The 25,591-nt window shown below is 35.2% G+C and overlaps 2 protein-coding genes and 1 long non-coding RNA gene across 5 annotated transcripts in view; 2 read left to right on the top strand and 1 right to left on the bottom strand.

The window, feature by feature from the left end:
* Positions 1-11,491, top strand: part of LOC139117558 (cytoplasmic polyadenylation element-binding protein 1-like) — a 37,824-nt gene extending 26,333 nt beyond the window's left edge. For all 3 annotated transcript variants that reach the window (XM_070680786.1, XM_070680782.1, XM_070680783.1), the window contains exons 7-10: positions 2,758-2,885; positions 4,231-4,429; positions 8,032-8,126; positions 9,269-11,491. In XM_070680786.1, coding sequence (XP_070536887.1) covers positions 2,758-2,885; positions 4,231-4,429; positions 8,032-8,126; positions 9,269-9,511 — 665 coding nt within the window. In that variant the 3' untranslated portion in view covers positions 9,512-11,491. The remainder of the gene's footprint in view (positions 1-2,757; positions 2,886-4,230; positions 4,430-8,031; positions 8,127-9,268) is intronic.
* LOC139117559 (uncharacterized) overlaps positions 1-17,409 on the bottom strand; it is a 28,152-nt gene extending 10,743 nt beyond the window's left edge. The window contains exon 1 of the long non-coding RNA XR_011548551.1: positions 16,941-17,409. This is a non-coding gene — a long non-coding RNA (uncharacterized lncRNA). The remainder of the gene's footprint in view (positions 1-16,940) is intronic.
* An 887-nt stretch (positions 17,410-18,296) lies between these two features.
* Positions 18,297-25,325, top strand: LOC139117555 (2-Hydroxyacid oxidase 1-like). The gene is made up of 2 exons (XM_070680778.1): positions 18,297-18,469; positions 22,963-25,325. Exon 2 carries the CDS (start codon positions 22,988-22,990, stop codon positions 24,104-24,106), a length of 1,119 nt encoding a protein of 372 aa, XP_070536879.1. The 5' UTR covers positions 18,297-18,469; positions 22,963-22,987; the 3' UTR covers positions 24,107-25,325.
* Positions 25,326-25,591: the final 266 nt, after the last annotated feature.

Here is a 25,591-nt window from a genome sequence, read left to right as displayed (position 1 = left end):
AGAATTTTTAATAATTTTTTGATATATAAACCCATGTAAAATCATAAAAACAAATTTTATTTACAAATCCTGCCGTACAAATCTTACAATAAATAGTGTCAACATATTTATAACTAATTTGGTAATATTAATACTATCCAATTATTATTAAATTCAAATATGTAAAAAAATATGAAAAATTTAATTTTAATATTTACTGGTGTCATATTTCAAAATCATGGCTGCAAATATACAATTTTTAGCTACTATAGACTATAGTCTATAGAAGCTATTGGGATGGGTATCCGTCCGGGCGTCCGTCGTCAGTCTGTATGTATGTATGTATGTATGTATGTATGTATGTATGTATGTATGTATGTCCGTTTGTGAGGCGTCCGTCCACTCAAATATCTTGAGAACCACAGTACTTGCTGATTTGATATTTGTTGTGTAGATGAAAAATATGATTTTGAGAAACTATTTTTTTTAATTTTTTGATATTGTTGAAAATAGGCAAATTAATGCCAAAAAAGGTGTTTTTGGTAAAAAATCTTCTTCTTCATAACCGCTGGTCAGACAGCTTTGTTATTTGGTATACAGGTCCCTAGGGATATTCTAACTTAGATATGTTCAAATTGTGATGAAATATGCAAATGTGTATTTTTAAGGAATTTTTTTGTCATTTTTGGTCAAAATTTGACTTACATTGTATGTAATTCTTGTACTGTATAAACCCTATTAATTCACCCAGAAAAAAAAATTAATATGATTTTAAATAATTGAATTAATTAGGAAATCAGCAAAGCCAAAATAATTTAAGTGTGGAATTATCAGAACGTTCAACTTTTTTGACAGTTCATAGTGAAGTGCTTACCAGCTTGGAGGATTAAAACATGTAAAGGCAACTTTCCTGAATCCCAACTTTGATATTTTCTGAACCACCATTTATGTTATCTAAAAGAAATTGCTCATAATAGTTTGTCATGATAGGGTGGTCAAATAAATAGAGATAGAGAAAGTTCTAATTTCCATTTATGGTTGACTTGGTAAGAATAAAATAAGATTACTTTTTGAGGAGAAAAATAGAGTGGTCAATTAAAAGAGTGGTCAAAGTGATAGGGTTTTTATGGTAAAGCCGGGCTGTAAGATTCCTCATGTGCTATTATAGCAATTATGCAATCTGTGTAAACAGTGCAATGAAAGTGTAACATGATTCCTTATCATGCTTTTGATGACCTTGAACTTCTTAAGTTACAAACATTTGTCTCTTCAGTGTGCTTTCTCTGAGTACGTACAGTCTCAACTTATTCAACATAACTTACTTACAATGTTAATTTGAAAGTTAAACTGTGCTTGGTTAATAGGATGAAAATACAGATACAGATAACCAGCTGAAGATTCTTTATAACCTGACAGAATTGCTGTTTATTATGAAGTAAATCTTGATTTAAGCAAGTCTTGTTTACTTTAATTAGAATGTAATTAACTCTCGTTATTTGCTATTATAGACTAATATAGTCTGATGAAATATGCAAATCTGTATTTTTACAGAATTTTTTTCCATTTTTGGTCAGGCCATCCTGAAATGAGCTATTAAAGATATCCACCTTCTTCATCAATACATGTGTCAGTCACAAAAGGTTATTCTCTACATAACACAGCAGAGCTCTGTCAACTGTTGAATCGCTTGTTTTTTCAAAACCGCTGGTCAGACAGCTTTAATGTTTGGTTTACATGTCCCTAGGATGACCTTAGTGAGATCATTTCATACAGTCAGGAAATACTCAATTTTGTATCCATGTCTATAGTAGCTTCAGGGACTTTGGCCCTATGTTTATATTCTTTGGAGAAAATATTAACAAAGGGAGTTATACTGAAAATTTGAACTAAACATCTTGATTCTAACACTTGAAACTTGACATTAACTCTGAGAAAAGAATTGGTGCAAAAATAGCCTTTCCAACCACCTTAAATGTAAACAGGCTTCATTCATAAACTATGATGTTTTTGTAAAGTCAACTCCATTACAAGAACTTTAATGGAATAACCATGGAGTAACATTTCAAGATTGAACATACATATTTTTCCTGTATTCAGCAATGAGAAATATCCTTGTTCCTCAAAGCCCTTCAAATTTTCATGTCGGCAACATAGCATCGCAGGTAGAGAGCAGCAGCCATCTTATTTGTTTACTTTGTTTACTATCACAATGCAAATGTAGTTCAGGAACACTCCGAAACTGGTGACGTTTATCAGGCATATATCAATTTTTACTGTAAAATATCACAGCAGATATTTTATGGTGAACATCGCGAGCATGGGGAGATGGGCATGGCAATATGATAAAGTACACATACAGAACTGTCTTGTTGTAGACTTTTACAACTAGGAGAGGCAATGAGTGATAAGAAAGTCAAGCTGAAATAATTCTCTCTGACAGTTTTATGGTTTTATAGCCATAATCTGACAGGGGAGCAAAATAATGTAGTCAGTGCAGACTCTTTGTTATCTCAGTCAAGATATTTTCTGGAATAAATTCTGGTTATATTTTAATACCAATTATTCTCATTCATAAAATCATTTTGTTTTCATAACATGATTTACTATGTGCACATCAAGTTGCCACACTCCTTTACAGAACTTGATTTGACTTTGAACTTGTATATTTCTGGCCAGTATGAGACCAAACATACCCAGAAGACTGACTTTATCATATTCTTACGTTACTTATATCAAATGAAAGCAATCTTCGTAGTTATTATTTTAATATAATCACAGGTTATGTTTACATACTGTTTGAGAAAGAGAAGTTTGTAAAAGCCATGTTGGAATCCTGTACTCATGACATCAGCAAAGGTGGAGACTATTACTACAAGCTGTCAAGTAGAAGAATGCCATCAAAAGAGGTGAGTTAACTGCTGAATTATTGGAAATAATTGTACAGACTGTCAAATTATTTTCATCCCTTCCCAGTAAACACTATATTCAGTCAGGTAATTGTGGACTACTTTTGAACACTACAAATTTCCTGTGCCATAATAGATTATTGTACAAGTTAAGTGGTAGACAATTCTAACAAGATCCTGTGCAAGTTCACAGTATGTTGATGCAGCAAATAATGTGACAATCAAAGGGTGAATACTGTACTTATGATAGCAAGTAATTCATCGCCTTCAACCTGTACAAGTATTTCTATAGTTGTCACGGTTACATACATGAGCTAGTGTAGGGTGCGTTTTTCAAAGCTTGCTCTTGCTTGCCAGGTGGTTGTTTAGTATCATTTTGTGCTACCATCCACTGTTCAGCATATGCACCAGGATGGTTGGGGCTTTTGGCCAGTGTTGCAAAACTACAGTCGTTGTCACCCATCAGACCCATTTGTGTAACTGCAGGTCACCAATGCACACTGACATACTGCCAAGACCAGTGTATTGGTATACTCTGTTACATTTATATATAGACATTTTAAGAGAAATAAATACTTTTGTTGTGATGTCAGCTGTAACTAACCATTATAAACCTACAGATGGGGTATTGGCCATGCATGTTGAATTGTTTCTTCTCAGTCTGATGGTCCTTCTGTGCCATCTATTTGCAACAGTACAGTACATTTAGGATGTCATCAAATTTAGTCATATTCCATTGGTTTAATTGTTTCGTAATTCAATTTAATTTCACAATCAAGACTGTCACATACAATTTGTTTATCTTTCAGAAAAAAAATTGTTGACATCAGTGTTAGTGGCATTTTCAGTGCTTTGGACACACTAGTGCTGTGGCTTTTCATATGCCGTGTGCTGTTAGCTGTAAATGTAAATATCTCAAAAACTATTGTGTAAACTTTTTAGGAACTGTCATGTATAACCTGAAGTGCAGTTACATGAGGCAGACTGAGAAAGCAAAAAAGGTGTTTTCAAATGATGACTTCAGAAGAGCTAGGAGACAGACGATAACCAAGTATATTATTATTCAAGTTGGAATACAACTGTCACAGTAAAATTTTTGACGTCAGAGTAATAAAAGATGTATAGCAGCTTCTGTTGTGACGGTGCACAAAGCAATCTGTTCTTCCCTGGCAAATCATGTACACTTAAGTCAGTTGATTGGTTTTGGCTATTGATGGGTCAAGGGTCATGAGAAGACCAGAGAACGGTGTCTAAATAAATTTTTTGTGTTTGTCATCAGCTATGATTATAAATTCACATCTTGGTAATGATACTATATCACTTATGATAATCTGTTTTTCATCAGGTTCAAGTTATTCCATGGATTATATCTGATAGCAATTCAGTGCATTGTCCATCGCAACGTTTGGAACCCAGCAAGACAGTTTTTGTTGGTGCTTTACATGGTATGTTGACTGCAGATAGTTTGGCCCATATCATGAATGATTTGTTTGGTGGTGTAGTCTATGCAGGTATTGATACTGATAAACACAAATATCCCATAGGTGAGTATACTTTGCATCATAGATACTTTCCTTTCTGAACACAAACAACTTTTATCAAAAATGGAGAGAAGTCTCTGAGATCAGCAGGGAAAGACACTAAGGGTTGTCCGATTGCCCGGGGCAAGTGAAAGTCGCGTTCGGACAAGTGAACCTCCGATGCCACTTGCCCGACGGGACAAGTGCAAAAAATAATTACCTAGAAATCGAATTCACGAGAGCGATTTTCTGGTGAGGGAACATGGACTTAAACAACAAAAATAATCATATTATGTCACTGTGAACATTTCCATAAGATTTTTCTTAAAATTGCATGAAGAGTTGACGAAAAGAATCATATAATCGCTGTCAATAAAATCCAGTTCAAACAATACACCGGTACCCGTAAATTACCGTACGCTGATTTTGCATATGAAAAAGCTGTTCAGCTGGTGGAACGTACGTTCACCAAAGTTCATTGCATTGACTGTGAAGTTACGGTGTCTCACAATATGTCGATACGGTAAAAAAAGAAACACACAGCGGTTTTTGTGCTTTGTATGAACTTTTATAATAATGTAAAAATAAAGTCCAGTGGTTAAAAATCACCACATAAAATTGGACTTTTACTAAAACGTACTCTTCAATGTTAACTTGTTGAGGGACAGTGAGTGGCAAGACCGCATGCAATGAAGTCATGAGCAATATTTGGTGTCAACGGGTCAAGTCTTTGAATTTTCAACAAACACTGACTTAATTTTCAGGTCAATAAGCCAAAAGTTACTTGTCCGTGGTGACCAACCTCTCTGTTTGTGAATTTTCCCATTCTAAAATGACTGTCAAGAAGCAATTGGAGCGAGTTTGACATCGAGAAATTCAGCCTTTAGACACATTGAAAAACACCGACGCCTTAGGTTGTTGGTTTTAATTCTATTTAGTCTGCGCATGAGCAATAATAAGACCACCTAGGTTTTTAGAAAAACATAGGATACTGGTATAGTGCAATGGCAATTCAAACTTTATAGGGCTGGTGTATGATATAAGCGCAGTAAAAACAAGACAAAGAAGTACAATATTTTTCAGAAGCTTCAAAACATTCCTTTATAGCTACAGATTTTTTAGTGTGTGCGTGCGTGCGTGCGTGCGTGTGAACGTGCGTCCGTCCGTCCGTTCACGCAGATATCTCAGAGATGCTTGGAGCGATTTCATTCAAACTTGGTACAAGGATTACTTCATATGTCATACATATGCACATCGATTTGATTTGTGATACGATCCAATATGGCCGCCAGGCGGCCATTTTATTACGATTTTTTCATGTACAGAGCCATAACTCAGAAATGTTTCAACCGATTTTATTCAAAGTTGGTACAAGGACATTGACCTATGTCATACATATGCACGTTGATTTGTTTTGTGATACTATCCAATATGGCTGCCGTGCGGCCATTTTGTTACGATTTTGTCATGTACAAAGCCGTAACTCGGGTATATCTCAACTGATTTTATACAAAGTTGGTACAAGGACATCGACCTATGTCATACATATGCACGTCGATTTGTTTTCTGATACGATCCAATATGGCTGCCAGGCGGCCATTTTATTACGATTTTTTCATGTACAGAGACCTTACTCAGACATGTTTCAACCGATTTCATTCAAAGTTGGTACAAGGACATTGACCAATGTCATAGATATGCACGTCAATTGCTTTTGTGATACGATCCAATATGGCTGTCGTGCGGCCATTTTGTTACGATTTTTTATGTACGAAGGCATAACTCAGGCATATCTCAACCAATTTTATTCAAAGTTGGTACAAGGACATTGACATATGTCATACATATGCACGTCCATTTGTTTTGTGATACGATCCAATAAATCAAATTAATTGCCAATTGCATTTACATGATGAACTTTTGTTTTTAGGGTGAATGTCCAGAAGCACTGCATCAAACTTTATAAAATATGGTACCGTGATAATCTATCAGTGTTATGATAGGATGCAAAAATGTTTTGCAACATCCTGATGATTAATTCCTAGTTGACTCATTTAATGAACTTTAGGATGGTGGCCTACATTGGTTTTATGTTTTCATCACCATGGAACTCATTCTTGGCCATTGAGCGCCATCTGTATCAAAGTATTTTTATCACAGACCTAATTAATGAAGAGGACTCTATCCTCTCTGAGGATTTGTAATCAAAGTTCCCATTAACAAGTGGGGACTGTGTCATCAACGATGACTTGTTCTTTCTGTATAGATAAGTTAAAACTTTTAAAAGCAAAAAGACCTTGAAGGTACAATTGAAATGGCTGTTATTATTTGTACATTCAGCCCCAAGAAAGTAAACATACAAACATATGAACTGTTAGAATTTTTTCTATGAATATGAAAGCCCCACTAGCTGTAAATCTTGAAATTTGTTGACCTAAAAAGGCTTCCTATTTTCTCTGGTTTTCTTTAAATTCTACCCATTTACAGGATAAGCTTATGGTCTTTTACTGCTTTACAAAACATTCTTTAGTGAAAAATTGGACAAGTAAATTTACATTTTAACCGTTATTATGATTTCCCACCATACTAAAAAGAAAACAAAGCATGTCCCAGTTGAAAACATTCAACACTATGCATTACATTGGACTACTCTGTTGTTTCCGTGAATATTCAAATGCATATATGCACGGTGTACACTGGTTTTGCTATATTTGCATGGGGTGCCATTTTACATTTGGGCACATATTTATTATTTTTCTTGTTCAAAATTGCACATGCAGTCTCACTGGGCAGTTAACAATACTTGTATTCCAACCCCTCAAAGAGCAAATTCAAAAAAACTTGTTTTAGTTCAGAAGTAAAATCACATAAAGAATGCTAAAAGATACAGGTAATGGGGCTTTAGTAATTAATGGAATACAAATGAGCCATCCAGCACACTTAGAAGTGTGAAGAGAACCCTATGAGAATGTCTGACATTTTCTCATGAAAACATAATTTTCAAAATAAAGTGAGTGAAATAAAAAACCAATTGAATGTTTTAGCTTTTTTCAAACACGTAAATTATACTGGGCAAGTGGTTTTCCAATTCGGGCAAGTGAACTGAACCCCCTACTTGCCCGAAGGGCAAGTGGATAAAAAAATAAGTGTCTTTCCCTGATCAGGGACTACTAAAGACGATTGTGCTATAAATTAAGGGTGAACATCTCAGTGCAAATAATTATCTCACAATGTGTAGACTTCAAATTTCAGTTGCTTCTGATTAGAATTAGCCAGCAGAGCAGATCTGCAGTATTCAGGGAACATACTTTAAGAACTATAGTGTCATTTATGCTGTCCCAATCCATGAAGTATTGATCTGACAAAAATCCCATTAGAAATATTTTGGCAGGAAAGCTTATAAGATATATCAGCCAGAACAAAGCACTAATCATTGAATTTTACTTCCAAATTAACATGAGTTTGTGTCGCTGTCTGGATTTTGAAAATGAACTAATAAATCTTGTGGATGTCTTCATATATCCAGAGCAGGTATTTTGTGTGTGCTAATAATGCAATTGAAAATTTTCAAAGATTGGCACTGACGTATCAGAGTTGTGCTACATACTTTTCTTTAATTTATGCAGGATCTGGTAGAGTTACTTTCAACAACCGTGAGAGCCTGATGAAAGCGGTTACTGCAGCTTTTGTTGAGATAAAGACCCCAAAATTTACAAAAAAGGTGAGATGCTTAGGACCCTTTGCTTAATAGAGACACAGATATTCATTAAAATTTATGGTGCTAGTAGACAGATTCTGCAAGATTGCAAATTTTTTCAGGTGATACTTTGAGCCAAAAAGTAGCATTGGGTGAGCTAATCTAGTAATGCAATATATCACACACCATCAAACAGTTTGAATCAGACCCATGGCCTTGCCATTACCATTGTCCAACAGACTGATAAATACGAACTTGTATAAGTAGAAATATCTGCAGAATCAGCTAATATCAGAACAGCAGGACTTGCACCAATAGGCTTATGCTGATGCTGGACCAGATATTGCTAAATACCAATTCAGAAATGTATTGGTCTAAATAACCCTTACCGATATTTTAGGCCTCTCGCAAACTGTTACTGCAAATTTACCGCAAGCTTTGCAGTAAATTTGCAGCAAATTATTTGTTCCAAATATGCGGTAGGTTCATTTTTCAGATGCAAATTAGGTTTCTTGTGAACTTGCTGCAAATATGCAGCAAACTCCTTGCAGCAAATTTGTGGCACACCCCTTGCAGCAAATTTGCGGCAAAAAGTCCCTGTTTTTAAGACATTGATTTCCTAAAAATTCAGTTGTTGATCCAACCATGATTTACCCATTGCAACCAGATCATCGAAGGATATTCTTGTTACTATAAACATCATCATTAAGCTTATAGATGCACTCTGATATCCATCCTAAAATGCTGAGTTATATCGCTTTTAGCAGCTGAACTGTGCTCAAAAGCTGTCCATTATCTACCAGTTATTATAATTTAAAAAGTGCATTGTCTGTTATAAAAATAAATGAATATAAAATATAAATGAAAAAGCAATTTTGTGCTGCTTGAACATGATCGGTCATGAAGTGCATTGGTACTGGACTCCCTGGTAATGAAATAGTGGGCAATTTGCAGCAGAAATAATATTCGTTACGGTAACTTTAAAGTATCAAAGCTGCATATGGTAACTGCTTGCTCAGTTTTTTTCTCATATTTTCTATGTATCAATGCCATTTTGCCGTTAAGAATTACATGTCATATTGTAAAATATACTGTTTATAAGTATCTATTCATATTCAAAGTCAAAAGAAATACTTTAAGATTTACTTGAATTTATTTTATTTCAGGTCCAAATTGACCCTTACTTAGAAGATTCTCAGTGCAGCTCTTGTCAGACTCAGCCAGGGCCCTTCTTCTGTCGTGAAATCATGTGTTTCAAGTACTACTGTCGTTCTTGCTGGTTATGGCAGCACTCCTTGGATAGTTTGCGCAACCATAAGCCATTGATGCGTAATAGCAAAAATCGTGAGATGGGTGTACCTACCACATCCACCTTTTCTACTGGAGTACAGACATCACCAATGATGTGAAGAGCCACATGAAATGACTTCTGTATAAAGTCATATTCCTCACAGTCAACAATAATAGTTTGTTGCACTAGAAGCAGATATTGTGGCTTCAAGGAGCAAAGTAATGGGAACCAGTCAGTTGCTGTCTCCAAGCTTCAACTCACCCAAGGGGTGTCTTTCTATGTGTTGCTGATAGACTCAAGTCAGGACAGGCAAGATGTTACTCTCTAGGACTCAAAATATAACATTCAAAAAGCTGAAAGTGCTTGAAAATATTTACCTTAAGTGCTTAAGTCCTTCCAAAGTTTTGGCGAAGGCAAACTGATTTCCTGCGGTGCTAATACTGTATGACACCACAATTCAATGTCGTCTTAATAGTGGCACAACTTTGGTGTCTTGTTGACACATCAACTATAGATACAAAACACAATCAAACACATGCCTTTGATGAACTTTTGGACTGCTGTCATTTACTTCAAGTTATGTCATATCAGTTCTTTTATGTGGTAAAATCCTACGTATGTGAAGTATTCAATATAGTATAAACTTTGGTTTATTGAACCATTAGTGGCAATACTTGATTGGCTCTGATGTACTTATTTACAGATTTTGGATTTTGCTTGAAAAGGTTTTGCCAAAATGAATCAGACATGGATATTTAGGCAAACCACTCTGTCTTCGTCAGCAAAATGTGTACACTGATATGCCATCTTTATTATTAAAATATTGAAATTATTTCAATGCAATGAAAACTGTTTTACATTTACGAATACCATGTGCAGTTCAGATACTCAAAATGTTAACATTTAGTAACTGCATTTTAGACTATTTGAGGCTGCTGTTTGTTGACATGTGAATTTGTCTTATTTACAAGATGTTGGTAGACTTAATTATTTCCATACAATAGCAAGCTTTTCCAGTTTTAGGATATACAATAGAACTTAAATATGCATCAGGATTATATCTTCACATTTTTAAAATGAACCGAAAACATCACACAAGTAGATGACTAGGAACTTTTAATCACTTTTCTGGAAATTTAAAGTAAAGATCTTTTAAAATGTGACACTTTATGAAATTTCTAAGGGTTGAAACTTTGTTTCACTAAAGCTTTGTCACAAATTTTACTTTGACTGCTCAGTATTAGGTGTTATGTTTCTTTGTTGGATTGACCATGAATCACACACTATGCAAATTAACAGATGTTGGTTGACTTTGCAGTGCAAAGTGTGTTTCAGGCATGGATGGTTCTAATATTATGCAAACAGTTTTTAGTTGATGATTGTTTTGCAAACAATAAAAACAAAACAGAAGAATTTACCTGCAACAAATCTGAGTTTGAGCTTTAGCAATGTAACTGATTAATGGTATAGATATGGACCGACCTTGACTATGGATTGGAAGCATCTGGCATAGCGGCTTTTCCTTATGCCAGGTTTTTTTATGTACTCTATGTGTTAATTTGTCAATTTTTGTGGTGTGCATTTGTGTTACAGCAATTCTGTAATAATGGTGTGTATTATTTGAGATGATAATATGTCAGATATTTTGAAATATTCTTATATTAAAAAACTATGGAAAAGGATCATCGTAGGATTGAATGCACGGATGTCCATAAAATGATTCCCAAAGTATTGTCTGTTGTATGCAAACGCGGTATCACCAGAGTTTGAAATTCTACTGTAATAGATGTGTTAATCTTCAAGAATCATGGAAGCATGATATTGCACAACTTTTCTGATAAGTGAGATATGCTCATAACAGCTGGCCAAGCTGCATTCACTTTTTTTTTTTAAAAAGCTATGCCATAAAGCCATGCTGTTGTTGCTGAAGGCAGTTTTTCCAAACAAAGTTTCAGTGGTGTTTATCAGCAAAACTTGACAAGTTTTGCAGTATAACTATATATTCTTTTTTGTTGATAAAAACAAGATATTTATGCTGTTTTATGCTAACTTTTTTGCAGGAATTGTTTTTCAATAAAGTTTGTTAATGTTGCAACATAATGGCAAAGTGTTTCAGTGTATTAATTAAAATTCTATGATAGATGCAGAGTATTTATGAGTGGTTTGAAACCTCTGGCATCATCAAAGGTGTATTATTTCTAGCTCATATTTGGTATATGTATATAAACCAAAGAGAGATTATATGGTAAGTCAGCGGCGTCTATATGTATGCATGTATGTATATATCAGTTTTTCTGAAATCTCTTGTCTGATTGCTTTGAACCTGGGTATGGATGTTCCCAGGGGTAAACTTAGCTAAGTGTATTCACTCTGGCCTGCCACATCAAACCAAATGTGAGCCCCAAGTGTCATTGATGTAATGTTTATTAGTGATCTCTATTAATTAATCTTGGCAATTCCATAGGTTTTGAAAACCTCTTTTCGTGGGGATTTAGACACATACCATGTATCAAGGACACTTAGATGCTGTACATTACAATAAATAAAAGAAAAATTAAGTATACCGTGAAGACTTGAAAAGCTCAACAGAAGAAAATAAATCATAACATGTAACATTCAGAGTATTTTCTTCAAAAGTACAGAGTTAATAGTTAACACAAGCCTCTTTAAACTATTAGCATTTTCTATATGAATATTCTTTGATAATTAAATAGGGAAATAATTGAGACAAAAGAATGTTCTTTAGTTTGGAAGTCTGACAGTGATTGCAACTTAAAATGTGCAAACAAAAAATAGTCAATGACACTGCTTCCATTCGATGAGATCATAAGTACAATTCCAGAGAAATAAGTTGTACCCTTGAAGGTTGCCAATCCAATTACTTAATGTTCTGCTTTAGCAATAATATAGACAATTGCAATAATTATATCCAATACAAGTTCGCTGAGATATTTCAGTAAAAGTTTCCAAATTACAGTCAAATAACCATTACAGTCAAATAACCATGCAAGCCACACTCTACAGGTGCTACAAATGCTATTGTTTGGGAAGAAAGTTACCAGCTACTGAAATGGTCATTCTGTGTGAAGAGCTAACGTAAATTTTTTTTGTCATATCCATTGGAAGAAATATTTTTTGTTCAACAAAACCGGTGCGTGCAACTTGTCTCCTTATTTTTCCGCACAGAGTTTTGTAAGGATGAAGATGAAAAGTTTATATCCTTGGAAAAAAATCTTCACCAGAGGCCCGACTTTCTAAGCTACAACTAATTTCTAAACTTAGAATGCTATTTAGAAAGCGATAATTATCGTTTTTATCAGTTATATCCTGGAAAACATTTTTCATCAGAGGCCCGACTTTCTAAACTACAGCTAATTTCTAAACTTAGAATGCTATTTAGAAAGCGATAATTATCGTTTTTATCCGATATAAAAAAAAATGTTTCAACCCGAGGCTCGACTTTCTAAACTACAGCTAATTTCTAAACTTAGAACGCTATTTAGAAAGCGATAATTATTGGGGGTTTTCGCCGTGTTTCTCGTTTTTAGCTAGTTTAGCCCCCATAGGGAATACAAGTAGTTTAGAAATGGCTTTTAGGAAAAGACACAATTCCGCACCTAACTCGAACTTTCAAACACCCTATTTTTGATCAAGTATATTTCTATCCATTGTCAAACACTTATAAACACGATTGGAACTAATTTGGGATAATTGGATGCTGAAGTAAGGTCGTTTTAACCTGCAAATGTAAGCTCATCTGCTTTCCTTTTTAAGTTACACACTCGTTTTTATGAATAATTTGTAATATTACTACATTCAGCTATATGGCATTTAACACTTTTGAGAAATTTGAGAAACATGTTAATCCAATTATCCAAAATCAGTTCCAATGATGTTTATGAAAGCTTGAGTAGGTCTGTCCTGTTTTCAGTAAAAAAAGACAATTAACAATCTTTGTTTTAAAAATGCGTTTTAAAGAAAATTAGAGATGTTTTATATTTAATTTCCGATTGACCTCATTTGTGTAATTACCTATCAAAGTGGCAATCGGAGCTGGGGGGGGGGGGGTACTACAGGGTATGTGCCGCCTGAATGGATCACTTTTTCACAAAAAATCCCTCAGCATGGGTTGCTTTATCATCTTCAAAAACCCCATAGATCAATAGCAAATCAACTGTCTCATGCTTTAAGAAAACTTTCACATGCAACAGAATTAAAGGTGGATACTGCCCAAATTTGTCTATCAAATTCCTCAAAAATGGATCATATTTTTGGAGTATATAAGTGGGTAGATGTTTTCAACTTGGACGGCACACCCCATCAGAATATATCAGGAGTATATATCCCCAGGTCTAAATATCAATTTTGACCTTGCTAGGCCTAAGGCCCAGTTTGCTATCCGGCTAATTTGTATTGTCACTGTTGTAACATACATTTTGCATAGATGATAAATGCCTTATCCGCCCGTGGGCCTATGTGCAAAGCATCATTTGGACTCTTTCGAGACTTTCCAATTTTTAGTATTTCTAGTTTCGATTTTAACACGATTGGAACTAATTTGGGATAATTGGATCTTTATATTTCAAATTTCTCAAAAATGTTAGGTGCCCAATAGTTGCAATATTACACATTACTTATAAAAACAAATGTGTAATGTAAAAAGAAAAGCAGATGAGGTTACATTTCTAGATGAAATTGACATTAATTAACCATCCAATTATCCCAAATTAGTTCCAATCGTGTTAAATGAAAAAGAGAAGATCATATACATCTTTACTCGTAAGGACAAATTGCCTTTTGATATTGTATTTCTGATCCTTTCTAAATAATTCCAAGAAATGTTGAGACACTTTCCTTTCTCTCCCATCAGCAACCTCTACCATGTTGCCTTTCCACGTTCTATGAGTATGAGTGTGTTGTTGGGCAGGCAATTCTAAGCTTATAAGCTTGTACGTAAAAGTGCATGATTCAAAATTCAACAATGGGTTCGGTTTTGTGAAAAAATAATTTTACAGATAAGCTAAGTTTTGTCAACTAAATTGCCAAGCGATGCCATGACAGAGGTGTTTTATTTGTGGTCCTTTATGTATGCATGAGGCTGATTTTTTTGTTCAACATTTAAAATAATAATAATAATAATAATATAAGTATTATATAGAAATAATAATGCGAATAATAATAGGTTCAATTTCCATGAAAACTTCACCATAGGGGTATTTGGGTCGAAAAGACCAAATATGATATCGATTTCACTGCCCCATGTTTCCATGGTAACCATTTAAGGGGTTGGAAATTCCAGTTTTTCTAATATCCCATGAAAAGTTACTTTGATTGTTATGAAAATTATCTAGTGGGGGAGTTCGAGTCAGACAACACAAAAAAACAGACTTATTTTAATGTTTCGAGTTGCCATGGTAACCAATTTGGGATTGAAAATGTTACTTTTCCCTAATTCCTATTAAAGAACTATTGATTGATGTAAAAAATTGATAATAAGGCTTTTTCTGGTTAGCACAAAAAAAAAATCACACTCATTTTAATGTGAGATGTTTCCATGGCAACCATTTAGGAGTAAAAATTACCAGTGTTTCAAAGATTCCACCTAAAATCCAGTAATCAACAGAATGTGTTATATCAAAGGGATATTTTGGGTTAGAAAGACCAAATATCCAGTGTAAAAATCCATTAAATCAACAGAAATATTATACTGAAGGGTTATTTTAGGTTAGAAAGACAAAATATGATATCCATTTTTACCTCTCCTGTGTTTCCATAGTGACCTATTTGAGTTTTAAAATTTCATTTTTTTTTCAAAATTCCAATAAAAGTAATCCTAGTAACTGTGCAAATGCTCTCCTAAGTGTATTTATCACAGCATGAACTCAATGTTCATTTTTGTTTTTATGTTGCCATGGTAACCTATTTGGAACCACAACTTTTTTATTTAAAACAATATACCCTTGAGTGGGTCTATGTTAAAACATAATTCACTGTTTTTTATTTATTTTATGGATTTCTAAGTAACAACTTTTAACGTTTGTTCTATAATAATAATAATTGTAATTTCTTTGCCTTCATTCTAGGAAGAATAATAAAGATAATGTACATTGAGGCCATTCTTGTCAAAATGTTTTCCGTTTATTTTGTGTGTTTGAATTAATTTTATGTAGACCAGAAAAAATTTTTCAAGCATTTTTAATTTTGTTTCATGCAGTCATCCCAAATAAGTGTTATAGAGTTTAGTACCAACTTATTATGCATTCATCGAATTAATTTTATGCCTTCAAATTAATTTTATGTGTTAAGATTAATTCTACTTGTATCTCAAATTAATTTTATGAACCCAATTCCCCTTATCACCCAATGTACCATTATTTATAAGAAGCAGTAACAGTTTTTTTTTTTGTTTTATTTAAAACATAATTCACTAGTACTTATTTATTTTACGGATTTATAATTAACGACCTATAATAATGTTCATTTTATAATAATTTATTTTAATTTCTTTGCCTCATTCTAGGAAGAATAATGAAGACAAAGTATTTCTGATTCTTTAACTAAAGTAAAATTATGGCCATGTAGTGGTGCATTATTTTTTGTGTGACCTGGCGTGACCCCATAAACTCTATGATTCTGATGATTAGCTAGATCTCCCCTTTCCATGGTAGCAATGGCTAAATTTGAACATGGTCCCTGTATACCTTTAAACATTTTTAAAACCCAGCAGGCCAAGACAAGGGGCAATATTACAAGTTAAATGTTTCATGTTTAATATTGCACAGGGCTCGAAATAAACTTTTTTCCCTGGTAGTCCACTTGGGCAACCATGTTCTGAATGTGGTAGGCCGGTGACACTGGCTGGTAGCCCATGCATATTTTAGATCAGGGCTATCTTTTTCGTTAACCAGATAAGAAAGGGCTATTTTACAAGGTTCTGCCCATGAAGTGAATTTTCTAGTCTTTTGATGTGTATACTTGCACACCTTTATTGCCCAAGGAAACAGGTGTAATGGACGACAGTGGGACTCAAAAGTTTTGTGACCTATAAACAACCCGTTTCACTCTCACAGTTGTATGCAAATTTTAAAAGTCGCCGTGACAACATGACAACAATATGGCATTTTCAGCACTGAGATATACTGTAGCAGGGCTAAAAATAGACCGTGGCCCTTCTGTTGGGAGGAGGCATAATAATGTCCGTGTCATTGTGATTGATACATTATTATCAAAATGCAACGACAATGCATTTGTATTAGCCATCGTTTCCTGTGCCTGTCATTCAAGTACCTCAGTTCAGATATGGAAACTTTGTTGCAAAGTTCCACCGCACGGCCGTCGTCTCTAGAACAAAGTCATACTATAGCAGATTTCTACGCCCAGCTGGGTTTGACTGCATTTATCTAGCTCGTCCCAAAGTGACGGACGCATCTTTCAACCTTTCAGCTTGGTGAAAAACGCATTTATTGATTCGCCAAAGGCCTGTGGACTCGCTTATTTTTTGCACAAGTGCTATACATGGATATACGAAAAAGTTGTTGAATACTCACTGTTTCAGTGAATCCGTCATGATCAGAGTTCTCAAATCAAAAAATGTTGCCGAGCTCGAATACAAAGGTCTTCTCATTAAATTACGTCATTGTTATACAAGAGTTAGCCAAAGTCTGTCACCCTGATTTTTTCAAAGTTTGGAGAAGGCCGGCATTTCCATCTGAATGATTGAACGACGTGAAACGCAAAATTCCATCGCATATTATCTGGCAATATTTACAGTAGAAATACGGTATACCGTCGCTCCACGCCTCCAGTCCAGGTTCGTATTATACTCCACAAAATGGCCACAGGCCGCGTGAACTTTCTGAAAGGATTTCCTAAACGTCCTACTTGTTACTTAGGGACTCACTTGTGATCTCCTGAAAAGTATTCTCTGCAGTAATTCCAGTTTCTGTCAACATGCAAAGCTCAACGACAAGATTATAGCACGAGACGTAGTGTACAGACGACACATTCACGCGCAAACGAGTGCGCATGCGTGAAGTTATATTTGCAGCACAGATTTCGCGGAAAAACTCATGCTTTTGCTCTATTTCCATCCCAAAACTTGCTCGATCGCTTACAGTAAATGCACATGAACAAAATAAAACTCAACAACGTCAGCACAGGGAGAGGGTTTATGGTTTTCGCCACAACTACAAATGCCACGCTGAAGATACATTTAACATTCCACTGGCATAGACTCTCCACAGTCGCTGTGCCTTGTTTGTGGGCGCCCACGACTGCCACGATGGGCCTGCGATCCGAAAGGCTACGCTGTGCAGCTTAGCAGCTGTGAGCACGCGCTGCCAGAGACAACGACTGTTGGTTTTTGCAAGTATATGAATATTCACAAGGGTAGTGATGTCAAAAGAAACACCTATCTAACTGGGCGGAGAGAATATACGTACGACAATTAGAAGTCACCCCTATTGACAAAATTAAAATAAACAACACCTTTTTCCTTTTTTTCAGAATTCCCACAGCTTCAATGAATTTTTATTAAATTTCTATATAATACTTATAGCCCCTAAACTTGTAATAATAATAATAATAATAATAATAATAATATTTTATTGCTTTCTTGTAAATACAGGATTTACATCACATTGTGGCAATAAAAGTGCGATACAAAAATAAGTTCAAATTTTTCTCCAGGTATTTCTTTGTTTACATAACGTAAAAATATAATCTGCAAGTTGTTCATTAAAAGATAACTCTTGTTTTTTTAGTAGAGAAATAAGCTGATTTTCAGTTTGTTTGGGAATAAAAGTATTGGTTTTACTGAAAAAGTTCTTTCTTTGGACTTTGTATTTCTTTGATCAGCCAAGAGAAAGGATTTGAGGTCATTGGGTCACGCCCACCACGTGACCGCCTCGGTCACTCAAGGTCACACCACGACCTCGACCATACCATTTCACAACACGCGCGCTGCAGCGCTGCTGATTATACCGTGAGACTCCTGTTGTGGAAAGTATCTGGTGATTGTGTCACTACTCATCGTTATTACATCACGTACTATTTTTCAGTGACCATCATTCGTCAGGTAAGAACGAGCTCAGTCGCTTGTACACCGCGGACAGTCCAGGCGCCAGATTCTGTGACCGCCGTGTACAAGCACGGTGTTTACACGCACAAATTACAAGCCCTGGCCTTGTTGCATCTTCAAATCATAAATGTTAAGTATTTATTTTGAAAACCACGGCCGTACAAATCGGTAAAGACAGATTCCGACCCGAAGCTGAAAGAATGTGATCCCTTGTCTTGCTGCCACACAGGCGTTCTGTTGACTGGGTAGTTTAAAACAGGTAAAAGTGTAGTTTATGCTACGTTCCGACCTTCTGTTCCGTAGACTTATCATGAAATTTAGATTGAGTGATCGTAGTTTAAATATTGAATCGGGTAGGCCAAAGTAAGCCAAAATTACCTTTGGAAGATAGACCTTGTCTCAGATGTGATAGCAATGAAATAGATGATGAGTTTCATTTATTATTCTCATTTAACTTGCTATATCCTTGAAGAACACTGATTTGTGCTGACCCTCCAGTAGCCTTCCCACTGTTAAACAGTTTGTTTATTGTACAACTTGGATACTTTGTTGTCCTCTCGAAAGTGTTCAGTTTTGTACTTTGCCCAATTTTGGAATGTACCATACCACACTCTCTGCTAGTGTGAGTTGAGTATATTAAAGATTGAAAGATTGAAAAAAACAAGGTGAAATAAAAAATAAAATAAAAGTTGCATAAAAAAATCAAAAGGTCAACAATCAATTAAAAAGTCAGTGAATAAAACAGTCCGTCAAACAATAAAAAAATCAACAAAGTGGGACAACAGTAGCAATGTCAGAATACTCTTGAGGAAAGATGGGTTTGAGATGTTTTTTCAGCATGCTGACTATAGGAGTGTCTGCATTTCAAATTGTAGTTTGACCAGCTATGTGAGAAAGAAAACACATTCTCTATAGGTTTGATGTCTACAGTTAGGGACATGGAGGAGCATTTTATCGGATGAGCAGAGTAAGGGTGGTGATTCTTTGATTTGAATGAACTCACTTAAGTAGCCTTGAGCCAGGTCATTACAAGAGCTTTGTAGGTTGTAGCATTTTGTACTGAATTCTATATTGAATGGGTAACCAGTGAAGTTCATTCAGAATGGGTGTGATATGAGATATTTTACGCAGATGAAAGAAAACTGATTGGCAAGTTGTGGCAATGTGTTTCTTGAAGTTGAGAGTAGAATCAAATAATTGACACCAATATTGCGAGCTGATTCAACGATTTTGATATTGATTGTTCTGATACAAACATTATCCATTGGACAGGGTAGTAGGGAAAATCTGGAGCGTATATTACTCTGCATCATAGAAACACCTCTTAGTAAAGCTAATATTGTGCTTTGTAAACACTTGTGAAAATTTTCAAGGCAATAAAAGAACAATAACATGCATAAATCCTTACCAATAACCATGAAGTAGAACTTTACATGAACGCAAATCTTTCCTGAACCCAAAAACTTATACAAAATTTTGGAAATAAATATTTGAAGAGTAAATAATACACGATATATAAAACACCATGAAGTCAAAACAACTTTACAAACTTTCTTAAACCTTTAAAAAAGCTAGCTATACTCCAGGAAAAAGGCAAAAAATAGTGACTTTTTCCCAACAAGAACATCTGTTAAAAAATTTTCTGTAAAGGTTTTAGAAACAGCAAGTTACTTGGATTGCTTGGTATCTGAAAACCAAAGTTCAAACTTGAAGTGATCAGAAAAGAATTTTCTGCAGAATATTTTGTTGATATCTGAAAAGCTAAGCTATCCTAACATCAACACAGCTAATTTTGTCACAACTGACAAGTTAAAGTATCTGAATGTGAGCATCTGGAGGAACCAGCAAAGTGAATTGCAAAAGAATTACGCGAGCTGCTTCCAGGAAGATTTATGTAGAGGTAACATATTTCATGAATTATAAATCTTGAATCATGGTCCTTCCACAAAATGGTTTTGTTGAGGGACCGTGCTTGAATACTCAAAAAGTGTCAGGATCTGTGTTTGACGGCCTGCATTGTGCACCCACATGCCAGACACCAGTCCTTGTTCTTTCAAAACTTAGTGATGCTACACAGTACTGGAGATATCCCATGATTTGTTCACAATGCCTCTCATGTATGGACAAATTCATAGAATACTATTAGTTGTAAAAATTCATGACAACACACCTTTTTGCACACTTTAAATGCAAGGTTCTTTTCTATTCCCAGTTTAAATGATTTGGAAAGTTATGCCTGATTGAGAGAGGAGATAGAACTTTTGTAAAATTTTCCAATGATTGAGTCCACGACAATACAGAATAATGTAATGGAAAGTAGGAAAACTAGTCACACCTGGATGACCCATTAGTTTGTTATAACTTGCTTCCCAAAGGTATCTGCAGAATATGTGACTTTAATGTTACTTTAAAGATTAGTCTGAATTTTTTACTGAAATGTCAAATGCTGTTTTACTAAATATTATTAAATGATTTTATAAGCTTTCTGATGATACTGCTTATATGCAGAGCAGGAAGAGTTATAAAAAAAGCAACCTTCATTGATACAAATCAAACAGCATTGTGGGCAATTTATTGCGCTGGCGCATGATACCATAGTTTGCCAATCAGCCATTTTGTTTTTGTGTAGAAAAATACTGTCAAGGACAGTGTGCTCATATTTGGTTTGAATCGGTCCATCAAGAAATATTTAAACCAGAAAAACAAGAATGACAAAAGTAACTAAGGTCTGAAACTTTAGGTACTGTAGGTCAACTTTAGGAACAGGTTTAGCAGAGGAATGTTTCAACACAGTCCTTCATGGTTTCAGCAGGTCTGCCAATATGTATCAGTTCATGAACAATGACAGGAAATGACTCAAGGTCAGTGGAGTAGCCTCTTTCAGTCACTGCCACCACTCCTACACATAATAGGTACACTGCATACAAATACAATGTAGGTTCGAGATTACAGAATCTCCAACTCAGATGTGTGGGCCGTTTCAATTAATGCCACCACTCCTACACATTTGCAGGATTTCCCCGTTTTCTTACCTCATTTGCATATTTTTGACACTGACATGTTCATTTGAACAACGTCACATTTCAACCCCTGGGTCTACCTGTACACCAAATACTGTGATGGTAGGTGCGGCGGTTTGGGAGCTTTTGCGTGTGACAGACATACATCCGCACATACATACATACATACTGTTACGATGTAAGCTGATGTAGTGAGTGTACCTTTTCTTTTTGCGTGACCAGGTGAACATCGTTTTGTGTAATTTATGCGTGACCAGGTGCGTTCATGAATAATTTATTTTGTGGTTCTATAAATGCATACGTGTCGCCACGTCACTTGTCTTCTGTGAGCAAAGTGATGTCCAACATCCATGGTTTGATTGCTTCCCAGTTGCTATCTTTGCCAGCGAAATTTGGACTGTTTGGTGATGAAGTCATTACGTCAAGTTGTTTCCTGGCCGGACTGTCCTTCTCGTAAAAAACGCTATTCACAAACTCTTACATCTGTGCATGTAAATATAACAAGTTTGTATGAAATTTGGTTTGAAAGGCTTTTGTTTGTTTCCAGTGTCATATTGTATATTTATGGAATTGTTTGTCTGTGTAAGTCAAGTAATGGCTTCTATACAAATCCCTGGTTTGATGCTTTTAAATTTGGTTAGAAGGGCTTTAAAACATGTACACATCTGATGCCACAGGCTCCTTGATAATGTTGGAAGTTTCCCCATTTGTCTATGACACTGCAATGCTTGTTTAACTGCATGGGTGGCAGTTTGGGATATATCATTATCATGTAGGTGTGGCAGCATCATTAACAGTGGAAGCTCTAATACTAAAGAATGCCCATTATTACATTTTCCTTAGTCATAGATTGTGCAACCATAGACTTTAGAAAGATCAAATATTGTGTACCTTAATTCCATGTAATACAGTATTACAATAGGACACCTTTACTTTGGTATCATAGAATGTATCTTCTAATTATGATGTACTAGACTGAATGGTGTTGTGAACCATTTCCTACTTTGATGGAAGGTGTATCAAAATTTTGTTCAAATGCATCTGACTGAATATCATGAGCTAAGGTCCATCGAAGCTATCGTACATATACTAACTCTAGCTTGCCAAATGTAATCAAATGTGGGCAATTTTTTAAGTGTCATTTATGCTGTTTCATACGTTTGTTAGCTTGTTTTGATAACTATATGGGAGCGACAGTGACATTGTCACTATTTTTGTCTATATTGAGACATTTCATATTAGTAGCTCAGTGTCATTGATATTTTTTTTTAATAATGCATGTCTAACTTAAAGTGTATAGAGATATGCTATGCTTGAAATTCCAGCAAAAACAAACACAAATTCAATAAAAGTCATACGGAAAGGAAAAATTGAGTCTCCAGAACTACTCAAATTACAAATTTTCCATGATTTCATAATAGCTGTGTATGTGGCTAAATATGCAAACTTTACCTTCTCATTCTATTGTAGGGATATTAAACAGACAATTCAGAGCATGATGTCCAAACCAATGCTTGTATGCGTTGATGATTATGAAAATTATGCAAGAGAACACTTGGACAGACAAACCTTGATATATTTTACCACTGGGGCTGATGAAGAAATCACAGTGAAGGAAAACAGAGATGCATTCAAAAGGTTGAGACTGAGGCCAAGAATTTTGAGGGATGTTTCAAAGAGAGATCTATCCACATCGATTCTTGGTCATCATGTTGATTTCCCAATTTGCATAGCGCCATCAGGTGCTCACTGCTTGGCCTTTCACGAAGGGGAATTGGCCACAGTAAAAGCTGCAGCCACTATGAAGACATGTATGGTGTTGAGTACTGCCACCACAAAATCCATTGAGGAAGTAAGTCAGACAGCGTCACATTGTCTTCGTTGGTTTCAACTGTACGTATGGGGTGCTCGAAAAGTATCTGAAGATCTTGTCAGAAGGGTAGAGGCTGCTGGTTTCAAAGCTTTGGTTTTGACAGTAGATGTACCATATGCTGGAAAAAGACGCCAAGGAAGCCTGGGATTTCAGGGATTCAAATTTCCACCACATTTGGAGCTTAAATACATGCCAAGAGAAGCTACTAACACACAAGCAGAAAAACTAACAGATAGTAAGTCCACATCTAGTCCTTTTGTACAATACTTTGATGCTTCACTTACCTGGGAGTGTATTGAATGGTTGAAATCCATCACCAGTCTTCCAATCATCCTGAAAGGCATTTTAACTCCAGAAGATGCTTTACTGGCAGTACAGCATAAAGTTGCTGGTATCGTGGTCTCTAACCATGGAGGGAGACAGTTAGACTATGTACCTGCCACAATAGAAGCCCTACCAAAGATAGTTGAAGCTGTCAAAGATCAAATTGAAGTCTACATGGATGGTGGTGTACGTACTGGTACAGATGTTTTCAAGGCATTGGCTCTAGGAGCAAAAGCTGTATTTGTTGGAAGACCAATCATTTATGGGCTTTCATATGCTGGTGAAGAAGGAGCCAGACAAGTGTTACAGATTCTGAGGGATGAGTTGAGTTTGACGATGGCATTGTCTGGTTGCTCTAAAATCAATGATATCAAACCACAGTATGTAGTCCATCAATCTCACTTTGCAAAATTGTAGAAGTTTAATAAAGAAAGATTGAATATTGTACTTCATTTATCTATGCATTAGTTGTATTTGCATTAAGATCAAAAGAAAGATATACATTTAAAATACTGGTTTCAGGTTTTGTATGTCAGATTTAAATTGTACATAAGAATCTGGATGATCGACATTTTCTATGTTGTCAAATACTACCGCTATTCACATGAAATATTAAGTCTTTGATTCAAGAACACAAATGTTGAACTTCACATATACTACACAAAAAACCAGCTGGCTTTTGCATTGTAAAATTTAATCACATATTTACCCCTAATAGTAAGCAAAACTATACTTCCTGTCTCTGTTTTTTCAAAAATTTACAAATTCCAGATATATCCAGAGAAGGAGAATACTTGTCAATATGGATTTGATGGAAAGACTCAACCCACATGAAATTTGAATTATTGTAATTTTACTAGAGTTATTTAACATTTCACTGGGATTGAAATCAACATGTTTCATCTGTCAGAGAAAATAAATAAATTAATGTTTGTAGTTACAGTATGTAATCACATGAAAGAAAGTGGCCAAATCAAAAGTTGCACCACTGTATCAGGCATTTGAAATATACGGTAGTTATTGAATGTAGCAAATTGCCTTGTAACACCTCACATATTGAAGAGAGCAAAAACAAATCATAAAACCTTATGTATTAATGTACTATCCAGTAATTATGGTTGGCAGAGACTCCCCTGATATAGAACAAAAAGTGAAAAAAAAAAAAGATTTTTGTTATGTTGAAATCATTATGCATGGTAGCAAGAACAAGATCACAATTTATTGCCTGGACAAGGGCTTGGCTTAAACTCTAGTTTTGTGATTTAGTTATTTGGAATGATTATCATTGACTTTTAAAAGACGTGATGACATGTTCTTGTAAATGTTGATTAGTTTGTCATTTTAGGTTTGTTTATTTTTGGATTTATCAGATTTTTCCAAGATATAGCAATTTACTCATCCTCCTGACTTTTTTCTTACATGTAAGTCGCTGCCTGATGGCGCTGTTGATAAGCAAATAAATAAATGAATTCACATAATGAACAATAAGGAAGACACAGTAGATATAAATTCTGTGAAGGGGATTTCTATTTTAGAATGAAATACCTGCAGCCTTCACAATCTTGGTCTAAATGATTGACAATGATGAACATTTTTGTCAAAGTTTTATGATATTTAATAAAAATTATGCTTGAAATTTTTTAGTCTATGCCTGTATATATTCAGAATGGAACTACCAGGTGCAGATCCAACCCTTGACTCTTCTAGTCCATAGCACGTTGACTTCAAGAAAACTATTGCTCACTTAATATATCAGTCAATGCATTGTGATTTTTTGATTTTCTGCTGGGATGTACGGGTAATTCATCTCACTTATATGCAAAGATAGAAATGCCATGCAGATCTCAGTCAAACTCAGTAGGCTACAACAAAGTGTGATCATTGTCGCATTGTGCACCAAGG

Source organism: Ptychodera flava, chromosome 18 (genome assembly GCF_041260155.1).
Source record: "Ptychodera flava strain L36383 chromosome 18, AS_Pfla_20210202, whole genome shotgun sequence".
Taxonomy (NCBI): domain Eukaryota; kingdom Metazoa; phylum Hemichordata; class Enteropneusta; family Ptychoderidae; genus Ptychodera; species Ptychodera flava.
The sequence above is the reverse complement of the archived record's forward strand: the minus strand, read 5'-3'. Positions and strand labels throughout refer to the sequence as shown.